This window comes from Lucilia cuprina, chromosome 6 (genome assembly GCF_022045245.1).
Source record: "Lucilia cuprina isolate Lc7/37 chromosome 6, ASM2204524v1, whole genome shotgun sequence".
In the NCBI taxonomy this organism is placed as follows: domain Eukaryota; kingdom Metazoa; phylum Arthropoda; class Insecta; order Diptera; family Calliphoridae; genus Lucilia; species Lucilia cuprina.
The window spans coordinates 39,339,001-39,360,927 of record NC_060954.1 but is presented as its reverse complement, the minus strand read 5'-3'; the positions used below and the strand labels follow the sequence as shown (position 1 = coordinate 39,360,927).

The 21,927-nt window shown below is 29.0% G+C and overlaps 1 protein-coding gene across 1 annotated transcript in view; it reads left to right on the top strand.

The window, feature by feature from the left end:
• The window catches only part of LOC111680070 (lachesin), a 34,137-nt gene extending 13,862 nt beyond the window's left edge, over positions 1 to 20,275 (top strand). The window contains exon 2 of the mRNA XM_046954349.1: positions 19,409 to 20,275. Within this exon, the coding sequence (XP_046810305.1) occupies positions 19,409 to 19,950 (542 nt within the window). The 3' untranslated portion in view covers positions 19,951 to 20,275. The remainder of the gene's footprint in view (positions 1 to 19,408) is intronic.
• The last annotated feature ends 1,652 nt before the right edge of the window (positions 20,276 to 21,927 follow it).

The following is a 21,927-nucleotide window of genomic DNA, read 5'->3' as shown; positions in this document are numbered from 1 at the left end:
AGACTAGACTATAGACTGGACTATAGACTAGACAATAGACTAGACTATAGACTAGACTATAGACTAGACTATAGACAAGACTATAGACTAGACTATAGACTAGACTATAGACTAGACTATAGACTAGACTATAGACTAGACTATAGACTAGACTATAGACTAGACTATAGACTAGACTATAGACTAGACTATAGACTAGACTTTAGACTAGACTATAGACTAGACTATAGACTGGAATATAGACTAGACTATAATCTAAACTATATACTGGGCTAGACTATAGACTAGAATAGACTAGACTATATATAGACTATTGACAAGACTATAACCAACATACTAGCCTATAAACTAGACTGTAGACTAGACTATAGGCTAGACTATAGTCTATATAGACTATAGAGTAGACTAGATTATAAACTAGACTAAAGACTAGACTATGGACTATATAGACTATAGAGTAGACTATAGACTTGATTATAAACTAGACTAAAGACTAAACTATAGACTAGACTAAAGACTAAACTATAGACTAGACTAAAGACTAAACTATAGACTATACTTTAAACTATACTATAGACTAGACTATAGACTGGAATATAGACTATAGACTAGACTAAAGACTAAACTAAACTATACACTAGGCTAGACTATAATAAAGACTACAGACTAGATTATATATAGACTATAGACAATAATATAACCTACATACTAGCCTATAGACTATATTGTATACTGGAATATAGCCTATATAGTAGCCTATAGACTAGACTATAGAAAAGACTATAGACTAGATTATAAACTAGACTAAAGACTAGACTATCTGATCTGAAAAACACCCCGATTTTATTCACTTAATTTAACTGAGTTCTGTGAAACTTAGCATTAATATTTTTTAATACAAATTCATTTCTTTATTTCCCTAAATTTACACTTAATGATTTCTTAACAAATTTATGTGTTTTTTCCACATCTTCTTCTTCTTTTTTTGCATTCAACGACAATGAAGAAAAAACAATAACGATGCTTTTAAATTAAGCAAGCCTTGTTAAATTTGTCTGACTTCTGGTGCTTTTCGAATTAAAAAATAAGTAAAAGAAAAAACTCAACAAAAGTAAAAAAAATAATAATGTCACAGGATATGTGTAAAGGATAATAACAAGAATTACAAAAAAAAAGCACTCCTTTACATAAAAACGTGCAAAAAGCATATATGCAAACAAAAATGGCTCAACTCCCCTTAGAACGAGTTTGTTTTTTGTCAAAACCCATGACGTGAAATAAATTTGACATTTTGTACCGGAATAAAGAAGGAAAATAAAGGAGAAGCAGTAGTATAGAAGTTAGTAGACATAAATTAAAAAAAAAAAATCCAATTAAGGAAAAAGTAACGGCTTGCATACTAAGGAATTTCTATATGTAAAATTCTGACTAAGCAATAGAAATTTTCACTTTTTGAACTTTAAAAAAATGATTATGTTTAGATATGCATATGGGCGCATAACGTTAGATGTAAACGCATTTTAGAATTGATTTTTTTTCGTTGCTGTAAACCTGGTGTTCTTTTATATGGTGTTTCCTTATAAAGAGGGAGAGACCTTGCTCTTAAAAGAAAATGTGTGTAAAATACTGATGATTTTTTTAATTTATGGCTTTTTTTTGCTTTCATTCATACTTGTTGGGTTTTGTGTTTGTATTTTCATAACATATCGAGCATATAACAAGCTCTTGAGACATGTGAATGCACCCACTTTGGGTGTTATAAAGTTTGTATTATTTTTTATTTGAATATGAAGAAATACTCTTTATGATTTGCAATGCGAATTGCTTGTGTCAACAATGATTTTTTTGAATAATTCGAAAAAAAGTAAATGTGTTTAATAGGCCTTTTAGAAAATTTTATTTTCAACGTTCTAAATCAAAGTCAAATATGTTGTGTTGTGGCATCTTATTTTTTTTATTTTTTTTTTATAATTTTAATTTAATTAAATGAGAGAACAACTTTGTTTGGTAAAAGTTTTTAAAGGTTTAACGACCTTTACATTACATATAAAATCGCTAAATTGAAGACATTGGTGGTTGATACAGTGCACAGTGTACAACTACACTAGCAGATTCTGAAAAAATCTTGGTAATTTTTCTATCATATTTGGTTTTTAAGACTTGATTTCCTAAAAACTGAAAAAATTCCAAATTTTAGCTAAACTTGATTCGTTGTATCAGCGCAATTACACCTTGTGTGATAAAATTTGTTATGTTATCTGAAAGCACTGTCTGTCGATTTAAGGCCGATCTTTAGGAATTTAACTAACATTAATTGTTTTGTTGTACTTAATCAGCTAATTTTGATTACCAGTTTAAGCGCCCAATGAAGGTGGTTTAAACTTGGCAGCTGATGCCAAAAATAAAATTTTTATTAAAATAAACATTAACATTTTAATTTTAAGTTTTCATTAATTTTCATATTATATTTACAATTGTCTTCTTTTTTTTATAAAACATGCATTGTTTTGATATCAAACACTGACACTTTCTGTTCTTTTGTATGGCAACACTGCAAGGTTTAATCTTGTACTCAAAAACATTAAAGGAGATTAACATCAGAAACAATTTATTTTTGATTAACTAATCTGATTATTAATCTGATTATTAATTAGCATTTGATTGCCAAATCAAAAACCCATTCTTAGAAATACAGGTTTAACCTCTGACCCAACTTCATCTCTCTTCGGGAAATCTTAAGATTAAGATGTAACAACAAAAGTCGAAACTCAGAGACAATAGTGTTCATTTCCATAAGGACTGAAATCTGAATCCGAATTCAGAATTTCTTTATCACATTAGATTTTTAAGATATCATGGCCCTAAAACTGAAAAACCCACTTTTTTCAATATTTGAATCTGTTATGTCATCTTAAAGTCGAGATATCTTAACATTAGAAATGTAACAACAAAAGTCGAAACCCAGAGACTATAGCTTTCATTTCCATAAGAACTGATTAACGATTAATCATAATTTCTTTATAACATTACATTTTTGAGATATCGTGGCCTAAAAACTGAAAAATCCCAGTTTTTTCTGCAGTATTTGAGTCGTTAAAACCTTCGTTAACAAAATCTGTTATGTCATCAGAAAGTTGTGTCTTTCAAAATAGAAATAATGGTTTAATCTCCGTCATATCTTCAATCTTCTTCGAGATATCATAAGTTAAAAATTAAAACGATTGTAAAACATTAAAAGTGGAAGCCCAAAGATTAAAGTATTGATTTCTAAAGGTTTAAGTATCTCTAAATCTGAGATAAAATGAAGTAAAAACTTAAAAATTTCGAACCCCCCAAAGATTTAAGTATTAATTTCTAAAGAATTGAGTATTTCTAAATCTGAGACAAAAAATATCGTAAAAACTTAAAAATCTACGTTTCTGACTATATCTGAGAGCGTAAAGACGCATTCATTTATAAAATCTGTCATCTGTCTATCGATTTAACTTCTGTCATATTTTTCAATATATCAGAATTCCGTTTTAGTAATACTCAATCCTCTAGACTAAAAATGTGATGCCCTGTGTAATTTTCAGTTCCAATTGTAATGGATATAATGCTACAACAATGTTCTATTATCATTTATAATAAAGTAATTTATACTTTTTAATGAACATTGAAAAGATTTAGAGCAAATAAATAAAATATAGAAAAATAAGAAGAAGAAAAACAGATGTTTAAAGAAAACAGGAAATTTTAAATGATTGATGTTGTGATTTAAAGATAAATGTCAAAATTGAAAGAAAATATATACCAATGTCTAATATAGAAATAATTATTTAATTAAAAACAATTTAAGAATTTCAACAACAAAAACAACAACAACAACAACTATTAATAAGGTTAAGTTACTACCCAATAATTTTCCAAAAAAACAACAACAAATTATATTCTTAATTTATGAGTAATACTATTTATTGTGTCATGTACATATGTATGTCTGTACATAATAAGAAAACCAACAACACTTGTGATCTTTTTCATCATCATAAATATTCAAAATTCGTTATTAATTTCTACGAAATTCTTTCGTCTTTAGAGGGTGAAAAGCCGAATGAAATTCGTTTATTAAACAGAAAAATACTTATGTGCAGTGAAACAATTAAGTAATTTGCCTATGTAAAATTTTATAAATTTAATTTTTATTACTCCTATATATTAGAATAACATTTTTTAGATATTTTAGTAGTGGAACGACTAAATTTGGACATTTCTTAACCGATTTATTATACTATATACCTATCAGAATTTATCAATATTTGACTTAACATGAAATCTAGCGATTCTTTTATTAAATTTCGAAAATAATAAGTAATTTTGAATTGGATACATGATATATTAGATAATCAATGAATTTGGACCTAGAAAAAAAGTTTTGTGAGATATAAATCTATATATTATAACAAAAATAATCCGAATTTTTGGTCATTTTGTTTCTATTTGGGGAGTATTGTGTAAATTTTATTTAGAATTTTATAATATTGATTCTTATTCAATAAATCTAACACTAAGTACCATCCAAGAGACTCTAAGTATGGGGACATCAGCATATACCACTATAGAACTATTAAATGCTAAAATCTTGATTTTTTAACCTCATATTTTAAATTCTTTATTTTACGAATAAGATACAGTAGGCGTATTTGGATCTGGATAGTTATTCTTGATTTGGATTCTAAATATATATATATAAGTGTATGTATTAGGTGAAAAATATTGTTTTTGTTGACGTTACGGTATGATAACCACCTCTAGTTTAAAATATCTAAATTAGGTATTTTTCTTGTACTACACTACAGTTCACTTTACATTAGTTCCAAGCAATCTAAGGTCTGTTTAGAGGTCTAAATTTAAACATAGTGTTCCTCCTAGTTCGTATATAGATTTTGAAAAAGATAAATCAGGAGTCCAATAGTTTTCCTTGCATACAAGTCGCCTCCCTTTGGCAGTTAAAGATTTTCAAAGAGCACTCAGTGCGTTTTTACAAATAATTCTTTGGATCATTTCATCTATTACTCTATTTTGTATTTTTTAATGTTATTGATTAAACATTTTATAATTATATTTTATTGATTTACACTTCTTCTAGAAATCTAAACTAATTTTTCATATCGAAATTGCCTCATCATTATCCTTTAAATATTTTAATTCAAATAACATCTCATTTTCACCCAATGAGGATATGATTTTTGCAAATTGCAATTGAAAAATACTTAACACTCTTCCTTTTAACAATAAAACAATAAATTCCAAAAATAATTAAAAAATAATTTGAAAACCCCAATGAAATTAACCGGAATTCTCAATATGCAAAATACTTTACTGACATGCAAATTCTGATGAAAATTAATAAAATGCAACAACAAATGCACCAAAATTTGTATTTTAATATTTTTTTTTAATTTTTCCCATTTTACACAATCTCTATTTTTAATTGGAAAACATAAATTTACTTTTTACCTGTTTTTCAAATTTTTTGTATGAATAAAAAACAAAATTCTCTTAAAAAAAAGGCAGGCAAAAAACTTAGTTGATTCACTGTATGTATATATAAATGTCCATATAAATTGGCGGTCATCACAAGCATTATTTTGTAAGTTTTATAATAATGCATATATTTGTTGAAATATAGTTAATTAATACAATATGCTGCTGCTACTGCTGCTGCTGCCACTGCCACTACAGATAATTTTGTACGCTCAATAAAGCCTTAAAATAAGCTTTTTAAAAGTCCACACCCAATTATGGTTAGAAAGTCTTTAAGAACATCTGTTGTTGTCCATAAATAAAAATAAACAAAATAACAATGTTAAATTTGTTAAAAAATTTTAAACACGTTTTAGTTGTTATTTTTTTGCTAAAAACACCCCATTTTTATAGGCTTTTGTTGTTTGTTCGTTTGTTAAAATGCATGAAAACATTTATGGTTTTAATCACTAAAATGTGACTAGATATGTATATTATATGTGTCTAGTACCTAAAGAAGAGCTTTCTTTCATTATTTCTTTGTTTCATTTTATAATTATGCGTAACTATTGAAATTAAAAAAAAAACAAAACCTAAAAAGTATGTGGTTACATTATTGTATTATAATTTAAAAAAAAATAGCATTTTCCCTAGTAGTCCTACATTCTTTTTGTTTAAAAAACTAAGTCACGCTTCGTTAATTGTAAACATTAACAATTTGAAAATAAAAACTAGCATAAAATATGTTAAAATCATGAGAACTACTAACGGTTATATATTTATGGCTTAAACATAAAACACATTTCATAATATGTTAAGCATAAAACAAAATGGAGGCTTTACTTACTTTTGATTTCAATAGCTTTGGTTATAAGTTCTTAATCGTAATTCAAATCTTAGTTAAAGAAACAACTCGCGGATCATCATCATCGTTATATCTTTAAGAGCGAGTTTTTGAGTTGACAATCAAATGCCAAATAACAATTAGATTACTTAATCTAAAAATAAATTGGTTCAGATTTTAAAACCCTTGATGTTTTTGAGTACAAGATTAAACTTCACAATGTTGCCATAGAAAACAACAGAAAACGTCACTGTTTGTTAGACCTGGTCCACACTAGGAAACTTTTGTTGAGAAATTTTTCCTTAATTCTCTTTTGAAGTTTCCTTAATGTCCACACATAGAAACTTTTGCTTCAGAATCTACATGTAAATTGCATTGAATTGTTGTTGTACGAATGAGAAGAAAATAAGTTTCTGAGTACGAGAACCACTGCACCGGGAGAGAGATGGATGATATTCTTACTCTCTCTAGCAAAATCAAAAGTTTCCTAATGACTATAATTTATACACAGTTAAACATTTACATTTCCGGATAAATCTGTTAACTGGTAAGGAATCTGCTTTCCGAAGGTATATGAATGTATATATGTAGGTAAATTGTGGTATTTGAAATGACACCATCAGAATTTTAAAAGTCCATCAGTATAACACTTATCAAATAAACATATTTATATCACGGGAAACATACTTGAGTCCATTATATATTGATCTCTTTGTGATATGAGTAAAGCGAAAAGGATCTTGACCCTATCTAAACCATTTTTATCTTTTGGATATTCACCTTTTATAAATTAATTCATAACTTGCGAAATCTTTGTCGATTATTGACAGAAAAACTGATTGGCATCTTCTTCTATCTCCACGTTATGAAAGTTTTTGCAAAAGTCTATTCTAGGAAGGTTCAATATTTGTCATTTTAAACTGTAATGGTATTCCATAGCTCAGTTATCAGAAGTTTTTCTTTCGAATGTTCACCTTGGATAAATCCGTAAAACTGTGCAGAATCTGTGTTATTCTGTGTTAACGATGTTTACCATTCTACAGGTTTATCACGATCTGCAGCTGTAGAGCTTTATGCCGCTTTCTTCTTTCGCAATAGTATTATCAGATATCTGTCGCTGGGATTCTATACAGTATTATTGCGAAATGTTTCGCCATCTTCTCGGCACTCAATTTTGTTGATGTTATAAATATCGGCAGCGGAAAGTAATGTTCTATCTTATTCAGTATTATTCCTTATCGCTTCTGAAGATACTTCACTATTCTACAGGTTTATCACTATGCGTAGCTGTAAAGCGTTTTGCCGCTATATTCTTTCGCAATAGTGTATCTGTTATTGGAATTCTATATAGTATTATTGCAAAATGTTTCGCCGTCTTCTCGGCACTCAATTTTGTTATTGGTGTTACCGTTAGCGGGAAGTTATGTTCTATCATTTTGTATTATTCCTATCTTCATTCGCAAGAGTACTAGCGAATGTTTCGCTATCTTCTCGACACTCAATTTTGTTGATGTTATAAATACTGGGAGCTGGAAGTAATGTTCTATGTTATTCTGTTTTATTTCTCATCGTTGTGATAGCTTTTGAAGATGTTCCGTCATTCTATCACGATCTGCAGCTGTAGAACGTTATGCCGATATCTTCTGTCGCAATAGTGTTATCAGGTATTTGTTAACACTAACAGATGGCGAAATGTTTCGCCATCTTTCGGCAGTCAACTGTTTTATTCCTCATCACTGTGTTATTCGTAATCGTTTTGACAGCTTCTGTAGATTCTACGCCATTCTACAGGTTTATCACGATCTGCAGTTGTAGAACGTTATGCCGATATAAGTTACACTATCTTCTTTCGCAATAGTAATATGTTGCTTGAATTCTTTCTATACAGTTGTATTCTGAAATGTTTCGCCATCTTCGCCGGCACTCTAGGACTAAGTTTAGTGTTGTTATAAATACTGGGTGCGGAAAGTAATGACGAAATGTCCAGTCTAAAAAAAAAAACTTCAAACTTGCCCTAAAACATGTTATTTACTATCATTCAAAGAAAAAAACGAATTAAAATTCTGTCTCAGCTGTCACTTTAACAGTTTAACTAACAACTACAAATAGGTGAGGACAAGATTAAAAATTCAATTTTTAATTACCAAAAGAAATTTTTAAAAAGGAAAAAAGAACCTTTTTAAACAAAAGACTTAGATAAGGAAAAAATGCTTTCCCAGACAATTTTAAATTAGAAATGACAAGTGATATCATAAATTATATTAAAAAAAAAACAAAACCTTTCAAAAAAAAGGATCACATTCAGACTGACTGCAGCAACCTGTTTAACCAAAAAAAAAAAAACAGAGAAAAAAACACATTAAATGAGTTTTCAATAAACAAGTTGTAGCCAAGCATGACATTTATAATGTTTTTGTTTTTCTTTTTTCAAATTGGTAACAGTTTTCGATTTTCAAATTGGTAACAGTAAGAGATAATTTATAACTTTTAAGGGTTAGTTTTCTTTTTAGTCATTTTGACAATAAACCCACTCAATAGGTTTGGTATTGTTAACAATAAAACCTAAATGATATTTTTTTTTTGGAAATTAGTTTTCCCAAAAAAAGGTAATATCAAAATATGTTTAATGTTTTGTTACATTTTTCTTAAACGTGTTTTTTTTTGTTGGCTCCCCTTACCAAAAACAAAAAAAGGTGATAAACTGACATTTGTTTAAGTGGTTGACTAAGATCATTCGGTGGAACCATTTCTCGTTACAACAAACAACAGGTACAAAAAATTTTTCACATAAATAAATTTAATAATCAACATAAAAACATTTAAATAAACGCCATTTTGAAAAAAATTTTGGAACTTTAAATATATGAAACCCTTAATTTTCACACTTTAACTATTTTATTTTGTTTCATTTTGAAGCGAAAAAATACCACCACAGTTTTGTGTTATAACAACCAATCATCGTTTTTATATCACTACCGTAAGTCGTTATAATGTTAATATAATTGTCTCTACAATTTTGTGATTTTTTCTTCCCAGTTCCAATTTTGTTTTTTATCATGTTGGTTTGTTGTTTTGTGCTTATTTTTCCTTTGGGTTTGTTTTTTTTTTTTGTGAATATCCTGTGTTTTTTGTTGTTTGTTTGTCAGACTAGCAGAAAATTGTTGTTGTCTACCAGTGTTCTTTACTAATTTCCTGTAATTTTGCACGCACTTCTTAATTTTTCTTACTTTTTTTCCTGTTTCTTTCGTTCTTTATGTACATGACATGCAAAAATGTTGGCGGCAATATTATGCTCTCATATCCTTTATTTATTTTCCTGCAATCAATATTCTCTTACTACTAGTCTCGTCCTTTTAATGTCAGGACATTATTTAGGTGTTCATTTCTTTGGTTTTATTATTTACCTTTTGAAAGATACCAGCAGTATTGCAGGGTGTCAGCAAGTCTTCTTTTTGTGCTGAGAAATGTCACTTGTCACTTAATTGTTTCCAAGTAATCTGATAAGTAATCTGTTGCTAATCTAACGGGTATTTGTTTTTACAAAATTAATATTTACATAATCTGCTGTACTGTTTACAAAAATACTTATGTATTCTAAGATGCATAACAGGTTTTCGAGATATCATGTAGTAAAATTTGAACATTTTGTTATGACTCCCGAAACTTCAATATTAAGACTTTTAAATCATGTCTTAACCTGTCTTAATACTTTAACTAATGTCCTTACTTACTGCCGGTCCACACTAGGAAACTTTTTTCGGGAAACTTTTGATTTTGCGTGAAAATAAAGGAATATCATTCATCTCTCTCGCAGTACGGAGTTTCTCGTACTCGGAAACTTGTTTTATAAGACCTGGTTCACACTGGGAAACTTTTGTTGAGAAACTTTTGATATTGTGTGAGAAAGAAAGAGAAGGTTCATATTTCCTTCTCTTTCACTCACGCACAAAAATCAAAAGTTTCCCAAAACAACAAATCAATGCAATTAACAACTAGTTTCTGAAAGAAAAGTTTCTATATGTGGACATTAAGATAACTTCAAACGAGAATTAAGATAAAGTTTCTCAACAAAAGTTTCCTAGTGTGGACAAGCTCTTAGTAATCAAATGGAAAATGTTAGCTTAAATCATTAGTTCTTTATACTGTCCACCCTACTGCAGGGTTTTAACGGACAGATAGATTTTGCACTACATTACTCATAACGTTTTAACATTTTTATTGCCTTACTGTCTTGGCAATTGACGATGACTTTATGTTGTTGATAATGATTGTAATTATTTTGCAACAAAAAGGGTGAAGTCTGACATTTAACTATTTTTATTATGTGCATATATTAGAAGTAACATGTTTCTAATAACAAATATTATAACTATTTATGAATCATCATTATGAATATTTGAAAATGCATAGAAACAAGTTAAAATTAAAAAAAAATGAATAAAAACACATAAAACCTTTTTAATTTAAATATTTCCTTAAGGACATTACTTTATCAAAGAAAATGCTATCAAAAGCAATAGTTTCTTTTAAACTTTTTCAAATCAGTTAAGCGCCCGTTTATTAGATAATAATTCAGCTATTAAACGGACTGTAAACTGGTTTAGGTCCTATCGAGGCCAATACGCCCTATGGGTCATTTATATATCAACATCATTCAACAATAAGGCTGTATTTGATTACAGACCATCTATTAGCTCAAGAAGATACAGATGTTCAATTTGTGGTAAAATCCAAAGAATGAACAATACCGGTTCTCGATCGTGGCTATCTGCTGCGATCACAAGCCTCATTACATCAACCAAGATCACAGCTAAAGAATATTATTGCAGAATTAACTGGACATGTTCGTATAGAACTATATTCCAGAAGACTAAGTGTTCTAAGAAAAAGACTTCTGCAGGCGGTCGATCTAGACTACGGGATGTGATCACAAGCCTCTTTACATCTTCCGAGAGCAAAGCTATGGAATACAATTACAGTGTAAAACTGGCCACGTTTGTATAGAACTTTATGCCACAAGAGTGAGTCTTTAGGAAACGTCTTTTGAGGCGGTCAATCTAAATTATGCGCTGTGACGAGAGCATAACTACGGAATACAATTGAAGTGCGAGCTGTTACAACTTTAGGCTAGAAGACTGAGTTTTTCAATAAATCATTCTATAAAAGGAAGTTACCCACATTCTTTGTTAAGGTCCGGCTCTAGCGGAACACAGAATCGATCTAGATTACACGATGTGACCACAAAAAAACTTTTCATCTTCCGATAGCAAAGCTATGTTGTACAATAGTAGTATTAACTGGCGACTTTCGTATAGTACTTTATGTCATTAGACTGAATCTTCAAGAAACGTTTTTTGAGGACGTCGATCTAGACTAAGCGATGTGATCTTTACATCTTCAGAGAGCACAGCAATGGAATACAATTACAGTCTTAACTGGCCACGTTCGTATAGAACTTTAAGCCAGAAGACTGAGTTTTCAAAAAACGCATTTTGAGGCGCACAATCTAGACAACGCGATGTGATCTTTACATTTTCCGAGAGCACAGCTGTGGAATACAATTACCGTGTTAATTGGTCACGTTAGTATAGAACTTTATGTCACAAGACTAAGTCTTCAAGAAACGTCTTTTGAGGCGGTCGATCTAGACTACGCGATATAATCACAAACATCTTTGCATCTTCCGAGAGCATAGCTATGTAATACAATTACAGTGTTAACTGGCCACGTTTGTATAGAACTTCTAGGCGCTGCGACTACAATACTTTTACAACTTCATGCTAGAATACTGAGTTTTTCAAGAAATCATTCTAAGGTCCGTTAGAAATCATTGTTAAGGTCCGGTAGCTAATTTCTACACGTCTTGGCGATTTAATATGAGATAAATATTCGAAAGATAAACTTATTTATTTGTACAACAAAATGGTTCCAGAGTAATTAGATTGATTTGTATTAATATGCTGACGTTTTTTCTCTACTGTTACAACAACTTATTATTAAGGGGACTAGTTCATTTAAACCCTTTAACTCCAATTCCCTGTTAAGTAATTTAAAATATTTTTAATTGGTTTTATTTTCGACTTAATTTCTAATTACCATTAGTATGAAAAAAAATAATCCCTTTATACTTTTCAGACCCTAATTAAGACAAATAATGTTATTTGACTCCAATTTTTTATGTTTAATATAAAAAAAAGAATGATCTTAATATAATTACAAAAATAATAATAATTGAATGACAAATACAAAAAAAAGAGAAAAGAAAATAATTTAATGCAATTGAAATCGACTCTATTTACAGTTTAAGTAGTGAACATTTTATTTCCAGTCATTCAGAGATAAATAAGTCACGTTCTTAATGATTCATATTATAGAGATGCAGTAGATATTTGTTTTTTTTCACAACAACTTCAATTACTTAATGAAATGTCACTTAAAATTCAACATAAAGACAGTAACATGTTTTTTTATTATAATTCTAAACAATTTAACATACTTAAGTTGTTGAAAAGAGGGAGGGGGAGAGAGAAGATGGTTAAAGGGTTTTTTTCGAACCAGCATGATTTGAATTTATTTTATATTTTTCAAAATAAAACTACCACTAGCTTTTTTTAATTTAAAATCTAGGGTTTTAAAGAATTCTATGCTTTTCAATCTGAAGAATTCAAAATAATTTAGATTTTATGATTTCATTTGGAGAAGAAAATAATTAATGTTTTACAAGGCTTGCCAAGTATTGAAAATAGTTTTTCTTTTTTTTTTTAACCCGCATTATTTCCCCTAAACACGCATGCCGTATTTGTTTTTCATTTATTACTTTTCCCTTGTATTTCGATTTCGATTGTAATTTTTTCAACACCCTCCGGACAAAATAGCAATAATGCTATATTCATATATAGTACTTCAAAAAATGAGTGCATGTTTACAAAAAAGTTATTGAACTGTGCATATTTTACCTATAACAATAAATTAATTGCTCTGGAGAGGAGGAGGAGGATCAATATAACAAATGCCAACGTATTGAAAATAATTGAAAAAAGAGGGTTCATTTCTATCGCTTAACATACAATTAAGGGTAACAGGATTTCTTTTTTTGGATTCTATATCAAAATTGTTAACAGTAATTAAAGTATATGTTTACTTAAGCTATAGATATATGAGAACAACGAAGGATATCTGAAAATGTTTTTGAAAATAATAGAAAATGTATAAATAATAACACAGATTGATAAATTTCTACACCAAAGACTTAAGTATAATTTTCTTAAGGATTAAGCTGCGTTGAATCCAAATCCCCAATAAATTAAGTTTACGAGTTATCGTATCCTTAATATAGAAAAAACATTGATGGTCATATTTGAGACATTATAATAGAGAGTCGAGAACTGAGCAGTAATGAATCTGAATCATGTCTTAAGCTGGAGGTTCACACCACGCGTTCTACGCCTTCACGCATTCTATGCGTCTGTCAAAAAAAATAGAATCAATGTATTTGTATGCTGAAAGTTGACGCGTAGAAAGCTTAAAGTAGATCTACTTCTTACTTTTAAAAGCGTTAAAAGCGGCGCACGAACATGTCAGCTGATTTTGACATTTAATATTGTTTATTTAATGCGTATTTATAAATTTTAATAAAATAAAATGAAAAAATAAATTAAAGGTGTAGAAAAACGCTTTTTTTTTAAATAAAACAAAAAATTTACGCTTAAAAAGCGTCGCATGTAACTTGAAGCGTAGAACGTGAAGGAGATATGAAAAGCGCGTAATGCTTTGACGCGAAGACAAGATATGATGTTTTAAAAGTTGAAAAGACCACACTTTCAGATGACACAACAAATTTGTATATATAAAGATATCTTCACGCTTTCAAAAGTGTCTAAAAACATGGTATTTTTCAAATTTTATGACACAATATCTGGAAAGCAAAATGTGAAGGAAAAATTTTGATGCTAAAATCGGCTTTGGTGCTGCCCAATCTTCCATGTTTCAAAACATTTGTTGAAGTTGTTTTTCTTTTGCCTTTTTTTCAAAAAACAATTCATAGATTACCCTCGTTTACCTTATAATTTTTGCAATATTCTCTTCATTTCTTTCAATTGTTTAACTTGTGCACTTTTTTGTTGTTGTTGTTGTTGTTCCCTTATCATATCATATACACAATTTCCCATTCTACTACATATTTATGTACTTTACTACTACTTTTATTCTGCCTCTTCTACTGTTTTGTTAGTGAAGTGCATATTTTATGCACGTTTCACGTACAAAATACAAACACACTCACACACACACACACACGCTCTCATGCAAACGTAATGATAATTATAACGCTGGTAACTCTATGTTACAGATTCAGTTTGTTTTTCCTCTTTTTTTTTTGTCTTGTTTATAGTTAATACACTTCCGGTTTTTAGGGTATATTAAAAATATGAAGTTTATAAAATAGAAAAAAAAACTTTAGGTTATGAACTCGTTAAATGCTACATTGCATCATTTTTTGTTGTTGTTTGTTATTATTCCATAGGTATAATAAACATAACCTCATTTTAATGTTATAGAAGCAAAGGTAGTTATATACAATTTTGTTATAAATTTCTCTAAATATTTATGCTTTTCTACTTTCATTTAGTACAATTTGGTGAATATTTGAAACCAAGATTGGAAAAAGTGGAGTTTGTTGCTTCTGCTTCTATTTAAACTGTCATAAGTACGTTAGGTTTTAATAGATTTTTTTTGTGAATAAAATGAAAATAACTCGTTAAACAGTTATTTAAACAAACATATGTACATATAAATCGAGGTAACGGTAGATTTGTTTTATAAAATTTTTGCATAAAAATACATTTCTAAAGAAATGTTAACCTATATAACACATTTCTTTGACAATATATTAAAATCTTTTAAGTTGAAAATAACTCTGATCAAATAAACTTATATACTTAGCAATAAAATTTTAAAGTTTACCTAGAGAAATACAGAGAACTAGATCCGCGTTTGCATATTTCGACTTGGTGATCGATTCTCGTTATATCACTTCAGTTATAAGGCAATATATATTATTAAAGAAGTTATAGTTGTTTTAAACTTTGGGTTAAGATATCTCAAAAAAGTGTGAAGATATACTAGAAATACTATACATTATTTTAAATACAATATATTAAACTTTCAGATGGAAATAATAAATTTTATAAATAATGAAAACGGAAGCTTCAATCTTTATTCTATGATATATGAAAATCTTGAGGCGATAATCAATTTATTCGCCTGTTATAGTTTAGATGTACACGTCAAAATTGGTACAATTGTACATTATTTTGGTACAATTCGATCTTCAATAGTACAATGGTATACCAATGACCCATTTTGTACAATTTTAAAATATAAAATTATTATTAAAAAATTGTATTTTTAACACAAAGTTTAAAGAACTTCAGATTTCGGTTAAATTTTCATGTGCTTTTGTGCAATTTGAAAATATCATTTCTCATCCCGGGGGTGAACTACTCATAACTACATATTTAAAGCTAATACATACTATCCTAGGAGTGTATCTAAAATAACCTCTATTATCTCTTAGATTATTATACAAAAGTCTGATTTAATTCCACATTCTATTTGTTTGCGTCCTGTTATAACCTTAAAACTTTGATGTGTCTCTTAACATATTATCGAAGTTCAGCCAACAGATCTAATAAGGTCTAGTCCCGAGAACTTTTCACTAGCTTTATCAATTAAAGGCTGTCTATCGATCTTTCTCAACGATCTTTACCCACACACCATTCAGTAGTATTTTCTTCCTAAAATGTACTCTATAGATTTTGACAGATCATCGCCATGTTACATATTTTCTATTTATTTCTATTTTTTTATCAACCAATGAAAACAAACAGCTGATTATGATAAAAACCCCGATTAAAATTAGAGATGACACTTATTTATACGTACATTTCGTATGACCTGGTTTACACTGGGAAACTTTTGTAGAGAAATTTTTAGTTTTGTGTGTGAGAGAATGAAATGATAGATATTTCTTTCTTTTTCTCTCACACACAAAAATCAAAAGTTTCCCAAAAAATGTTTCCTAGTGTGAACCAGGTCTACGTAATTTAAACTGAATTACATAGAGATTGTGTAATTATCAGTTGAAAATTTGTATGGCCAATTATGTCATTCAAGATGTAATGAGAGCACCCTGTGAACGGAGTATAAAATCACATCAAAAAAGCTTGCTTCTAAAACGAAATACAACAACATATGAAAATAAGTAAACTCGCGAAAATAAACTTTAAAAGTGGCTAACCTTCGTTCACTTACATTTGCTTTTAATTAGCGATAAACAGACTTTATTTCCCACTAAAATAGTGTGATATGTTATAGAAATTTTTCTGCACATTTTACTAATTTTAACACAAATATTCTTTTTTCACTAGTTACGTAACTAGTTGCTTTATGTCGATTGCTATAAAACGTGTTACATAAGTCAATTCTATTTATCTAAGATTCTGCATTTAATATCTATGGTATATTTTTATAAAAAACATGCAAATTTCTTTTTATATGGAAAGCTTAAGATGAGTTAATTTATTTTGCTATATAACCACTGTTTTAAACATTTGAAATATGAGATCATTGACCTATAAACATAAAGTTTAAAGTTACCATTAGCAATAGTAACCGTTTAAAAAAAAGGTCTAGGTACTTTTAAATGGGGGTTTTATAAAAATAAATTTCATTTACAAGAAACATTTATTTAAATGTATTATTTAAAGCAAAAATTATAGTAATGTATGATTGTAATTAAAAATTCTCTGAAACTGCTACTTTAGGTCTAAAATTTTGCTTAAATATAGCTAAATCGTTGATGCGACTGTTATGCAATACACATGATATTTAGATCCTTATGTGGGAGGTTTAATCATTCATTAAAACTGGCTCTACAAGAAGATAAAGCTTCTTTCTTGTTTATAAAAATTTTGGAGAAATTAAAGAAAATTTTTATTTAAACCTTAAAATAAAAAATATTTTTACTTTAATTTTTAACTATGTACTTAAACCCTATACACTTGAAAATAATGCAAGTAGGCATTTTTAAACCTACAAAAAAAAAAGTTTTGCAAAAAAAGGCAACCGCAAACGGTTTAAAACAGAATTACAGCAATAACAAAACAGAAACAACTTTCAACTCATAAATTTCCTTAATAAGACCCTGAGGTTTTCTATTTTTCCTCCACAAAATTGCAATGAAAAAAAGAATAGGAGCAAGCAGAAGAAGATGAAAAAATTAGCAAATTATGGTAGGTAAACTCCCCAACCATTAGTTAAATTGCACATTTCTTTATTTTGTTTCCAACCATGATGCATGCAGGCAGCTGAGTTTACACAGCGAGCCTATGCAATGCATCTTTTGCGTTTCCCTTTTTAGTGATTTTTATGCTGTTTTAGCACAATATGTATACTTAAACTTCAAATAGTATGAGAGTACTAGTAGGAGTTTATAAAATGTACAATAATGTTTTATATTTATATGTATAAGAGCAGCCGCAGCCGCCGAACATAAAGTACTTTCATAAATTTTCCTGTAAAATGCAATGAACTAAAAGGTCATTAACGTTATTGTTTAAAACAAAACAAAAAAAAAGTTGAAGGTTTTTCTTTTTTCCCTTAAAAGAAAAAAACACAATTAAATCATAAACTAAAAACCAGTAATAACTACATAATAAAATAAATTGTTTTTTTTTTTCTTCCTTAACCACCCTTAATCGAAACTAAAGCCTTAAAATTAATTTTCAATATCAGTTTATGGAAAAAAATAGAGTAACCCGAGGTTTTGTTATTGAAACGAAATGTTTCATGGTGCGTTTTAAACCACTTAATGACAACTTGTTGTGAAAAAGTGAAAATGTGAATTGTGTAAAAACCCGCAAACACTTGACCACATAATAAAAATGATTGCACTTGAAATTTATGTGCAATTTAATGATGAGGGTTCGTTTCAAATGATTTTATTGTCATTTCATGTGTAACAAATATTTATCTAGGTATCTATGTGGGTAGATACCCAGCAGTTCGACAAAGAGTCAATGCATACGAAAAAGACAGAAGTTTCCACTAATAGTTAACCACCTGGATAATCGTAGTTCGTATGTTTTGGGTCATTCGTCACGAATGTACCCATTTGTAATCGAGAATGAAGACGGTCGTCACTTTAGTGCCCCCTTTGTAAGCCCGACCTAGAGATTATACTTTTAAAAGTTATTTTTTTGTTGTACTTCCGAAAGTAATTATTTTACCCATCTTTTGGAGAAATGATTATTACTTTCTACTAATATGCCACCATCTGGTTGACTCAAATTTATAACTTTTGGGTCAATCGTCACATTATTGTCCCATAGTATTCTGGACAGTAGACACTAGAAATTTTTAAATTTTAGTTCCATTAATATCTTACCACCTGGCTGACTCCAATTCGTATGTTTTCGGTCTTTCGGTTTTAACATTAATTATGAAGTCGACAGAATATTGGTTTAAATATCTCTCATTTTAGGACTCGACTCGATATTTCGTTAACCTGAAGTGATGAAGTAATAGTTAGGGCAGATTTGAATTCTAAGCAACTTAATCCTTTAGAAAAGTACACTGTTCTCTATATACAATTCATATTTATATTGAAGTTGTAGAATTTTTGAAGATATCTGGGTTCTTTAGTATATGTTCTCATCAATTAAAGAATTGGTTGCATATCACTAAAAGATATTACGACATAAGGAGGCTAAAGAATCAGTTCCTAATAGTCTAATGAACCAGTTCCCTTCTATCTATCTACCTATATAACTATCTATCTATTTATCTATTTATCTATCTATCTATCTATCTATCTATCTATCTATCTATCTATCTATCTATCTATCTATCTATCTATCTATCTATCTATCTATCTATCTATCTATCTATCTATCTATCTATCTATCTATCTATCTATTAATTATTACAGTTATAGAAAACTTGTTTAAGTTCACCAGAATCCATTCTAAACCAAAATTTTTCTCTTATTTCCCTTTACAGATAGCGCTACCTATGTCGGCAACATTTTAAAAATCAAATCAGTTAAGAAAGAAGATCGTGGTACTTACTATTGTGTAGCTGATAATGGTGTCTCCGTGGGCGATCGTCGTAATATCAATTTAGAAGTTGAATTTGCACCCGTCATAACAGTACCCCGTCCCCGTTTGGGTCAAGCTTTACAATACGATATGGATTTGGAGTGTCACATTGAAGCCTATCCACCACCAGCCATCGTCTGGATGAAGGATGACATACAATTATCTAACAATCAACATTACAGTATTTCCCATTTTGCCACTGCCGATGAATATACCGATTCTACTTTACGTGTAATTACGATTGAAAAACGTCAATACGGTGATTATGTCTGCAAGGCTGTTAATAAATTGGGTGAAGCTCAGGCACGTGTTAATCTTTTTGAGACTGTCATACCAGTATGTCCTCCTGCCTGTGGTCAGGCGTATTATGGTGATGCTGAACGTGTAGCTGCCACTTCTCTGGCAACATTAGCTATTCTATTGACAGCTTTATATGCCAGATAAACGATTTTAGTTTAGTACTTTCCTGAAAATGTAGCCAGTGATTAAAATATGCCGCATTTTAAAAAGGATAACTAAAATACATATTTAAATCATAATAGTTTATGTAAAATTTTCTTATCTAAAGAGAATTTTGCATAAAACTCTTAAACATTCCAAAATAAAACAAAAAAAATCCTTATTTTTTTAAATACCTAAAATTAGGATTCTTTTTTTTCTATTTTCATACGTCCATTTTTTTAAGTTAAAAAACTAAACGTAAAAAGATTTTAATGAAAATAAAAACGTTTAATTAACCCTTAACCCGTCCGTTAATAAATACAACTCTTAAACAAAAACAAATGGACCCATTTTTCAAAATTTTACGATTTATAAAGAGAATCTCTTTAATACTTTATATTACAACAATTTTTAAGAAAAAAAATTAATTATTATTTAAAATATCCCTCCCCATTTAGTAGCTATAACTTTAAAAAAAATAATAGAAAATATTTTATATTTATTAAATAATTTATAAAATATTTTCATTTAAATTTATTTTAATAATTTTTTTGTTTGTTTTATAACATAAGTCTTTAGTAATGTAAATTTTCCATTTTGCTATAAAATCATAAAAATAAAAAACAACAACATTTATGTCAATTATTGTAACTGATATTTTCTCACTCCCTCACTCTTTTGTAGTTTTAAGTACAAAAAAAAAAAACAAAACAAAACGAAACTCTTTAAACAAACATTTCATATAAAATATTCTATAAAAATTATTCCGCATAAATATAAAAAAGTAATATTTTAAATAAAACTAAATGTATATGTATGTGTAGTTTTTATATAAAAAAAAATTAATTAAAATATTAATAAAAAATTAAATCGTAAGTTTATAAAAAAAAAGATTTTTTGAGACCCATACCAATTTATTGAAAACTGGGTGTAAATATTACTAAAACAAAACAATTTTTGAAATAAAATAAAATGTGTATGCCTCAATTTTATACAAAAAAATTATTTTAAATAAAATTACAAAAAAAAAACATAAAAAATTAGTTGGTTTTTATTTTTTGTAGATTAAAAACGATTTACATAATTATATTGTAAATTAAAGGTTTGTATTAAAAAACAGTTTTATCATTTAGATTTAAATTCGTTTTAAATCGCCTTCATCTTTAGAAGGCTTTAAGAAAGGGCATTTATCGGAAAATGTTCAAAAAAGCTTAAAGTTGTACCTCTCTTAGCATAACTGTTGCGTTGATCTACTTAGATGTAGGATTTGAGTTTTCGAGCAGGTATAACAAATGGAATTTTCTACTAGAAACGATTGGCTTGTATTCGATAGACTATTAAATGGTTGCACCATCTAACTGACCGACACAAGTTGGATACCGGGACTAATTCCGGTAAGATCCTATAATCTGGAAATTGACGAAACTAATGAGGAATTATAATAATATCTAAAACCATTTTGGATTGTAAGAAAGCTTTAACTGAATAGCCTCTTAGAGGTATGTTTTACATCATATGGGTATCAGGTCACTAGGGAGTAGTTGGCAACGAAAGAGCTAATGTAATAGCTTTAAAGGGAAGGGAACTAAGGCAGTTAACATGTTGGATACCGAGACTGATTCCGGTAAGTTCCTAATAATCTGGAAATTGACGAAACTAATGCGGAATTTTAAAAAAAATCTAAAACCATTTTGGATTGTAAGAAAGCTTTAACTGAATACTCTCCTAAAGGTATGGTTTACATCATATGGGTATCAGGCCACTAGGGAGTACTTGGCAACCTAAAGGCTAATGTAATAGCTTTAAAGGGAAGGGAACTAAGGCAGTTAACCTGACCAATGCAAAACCATTCAATGCAACACCAAAGCTGAATTAAAAGTATGAGTGAATGAAACCCATTAGGCCTCTTGAATGAATGAGTATAACCAAAAGATCTTATGGGATGACTTTTATTAGAGCAAGACGAGAAATCTCCTTACA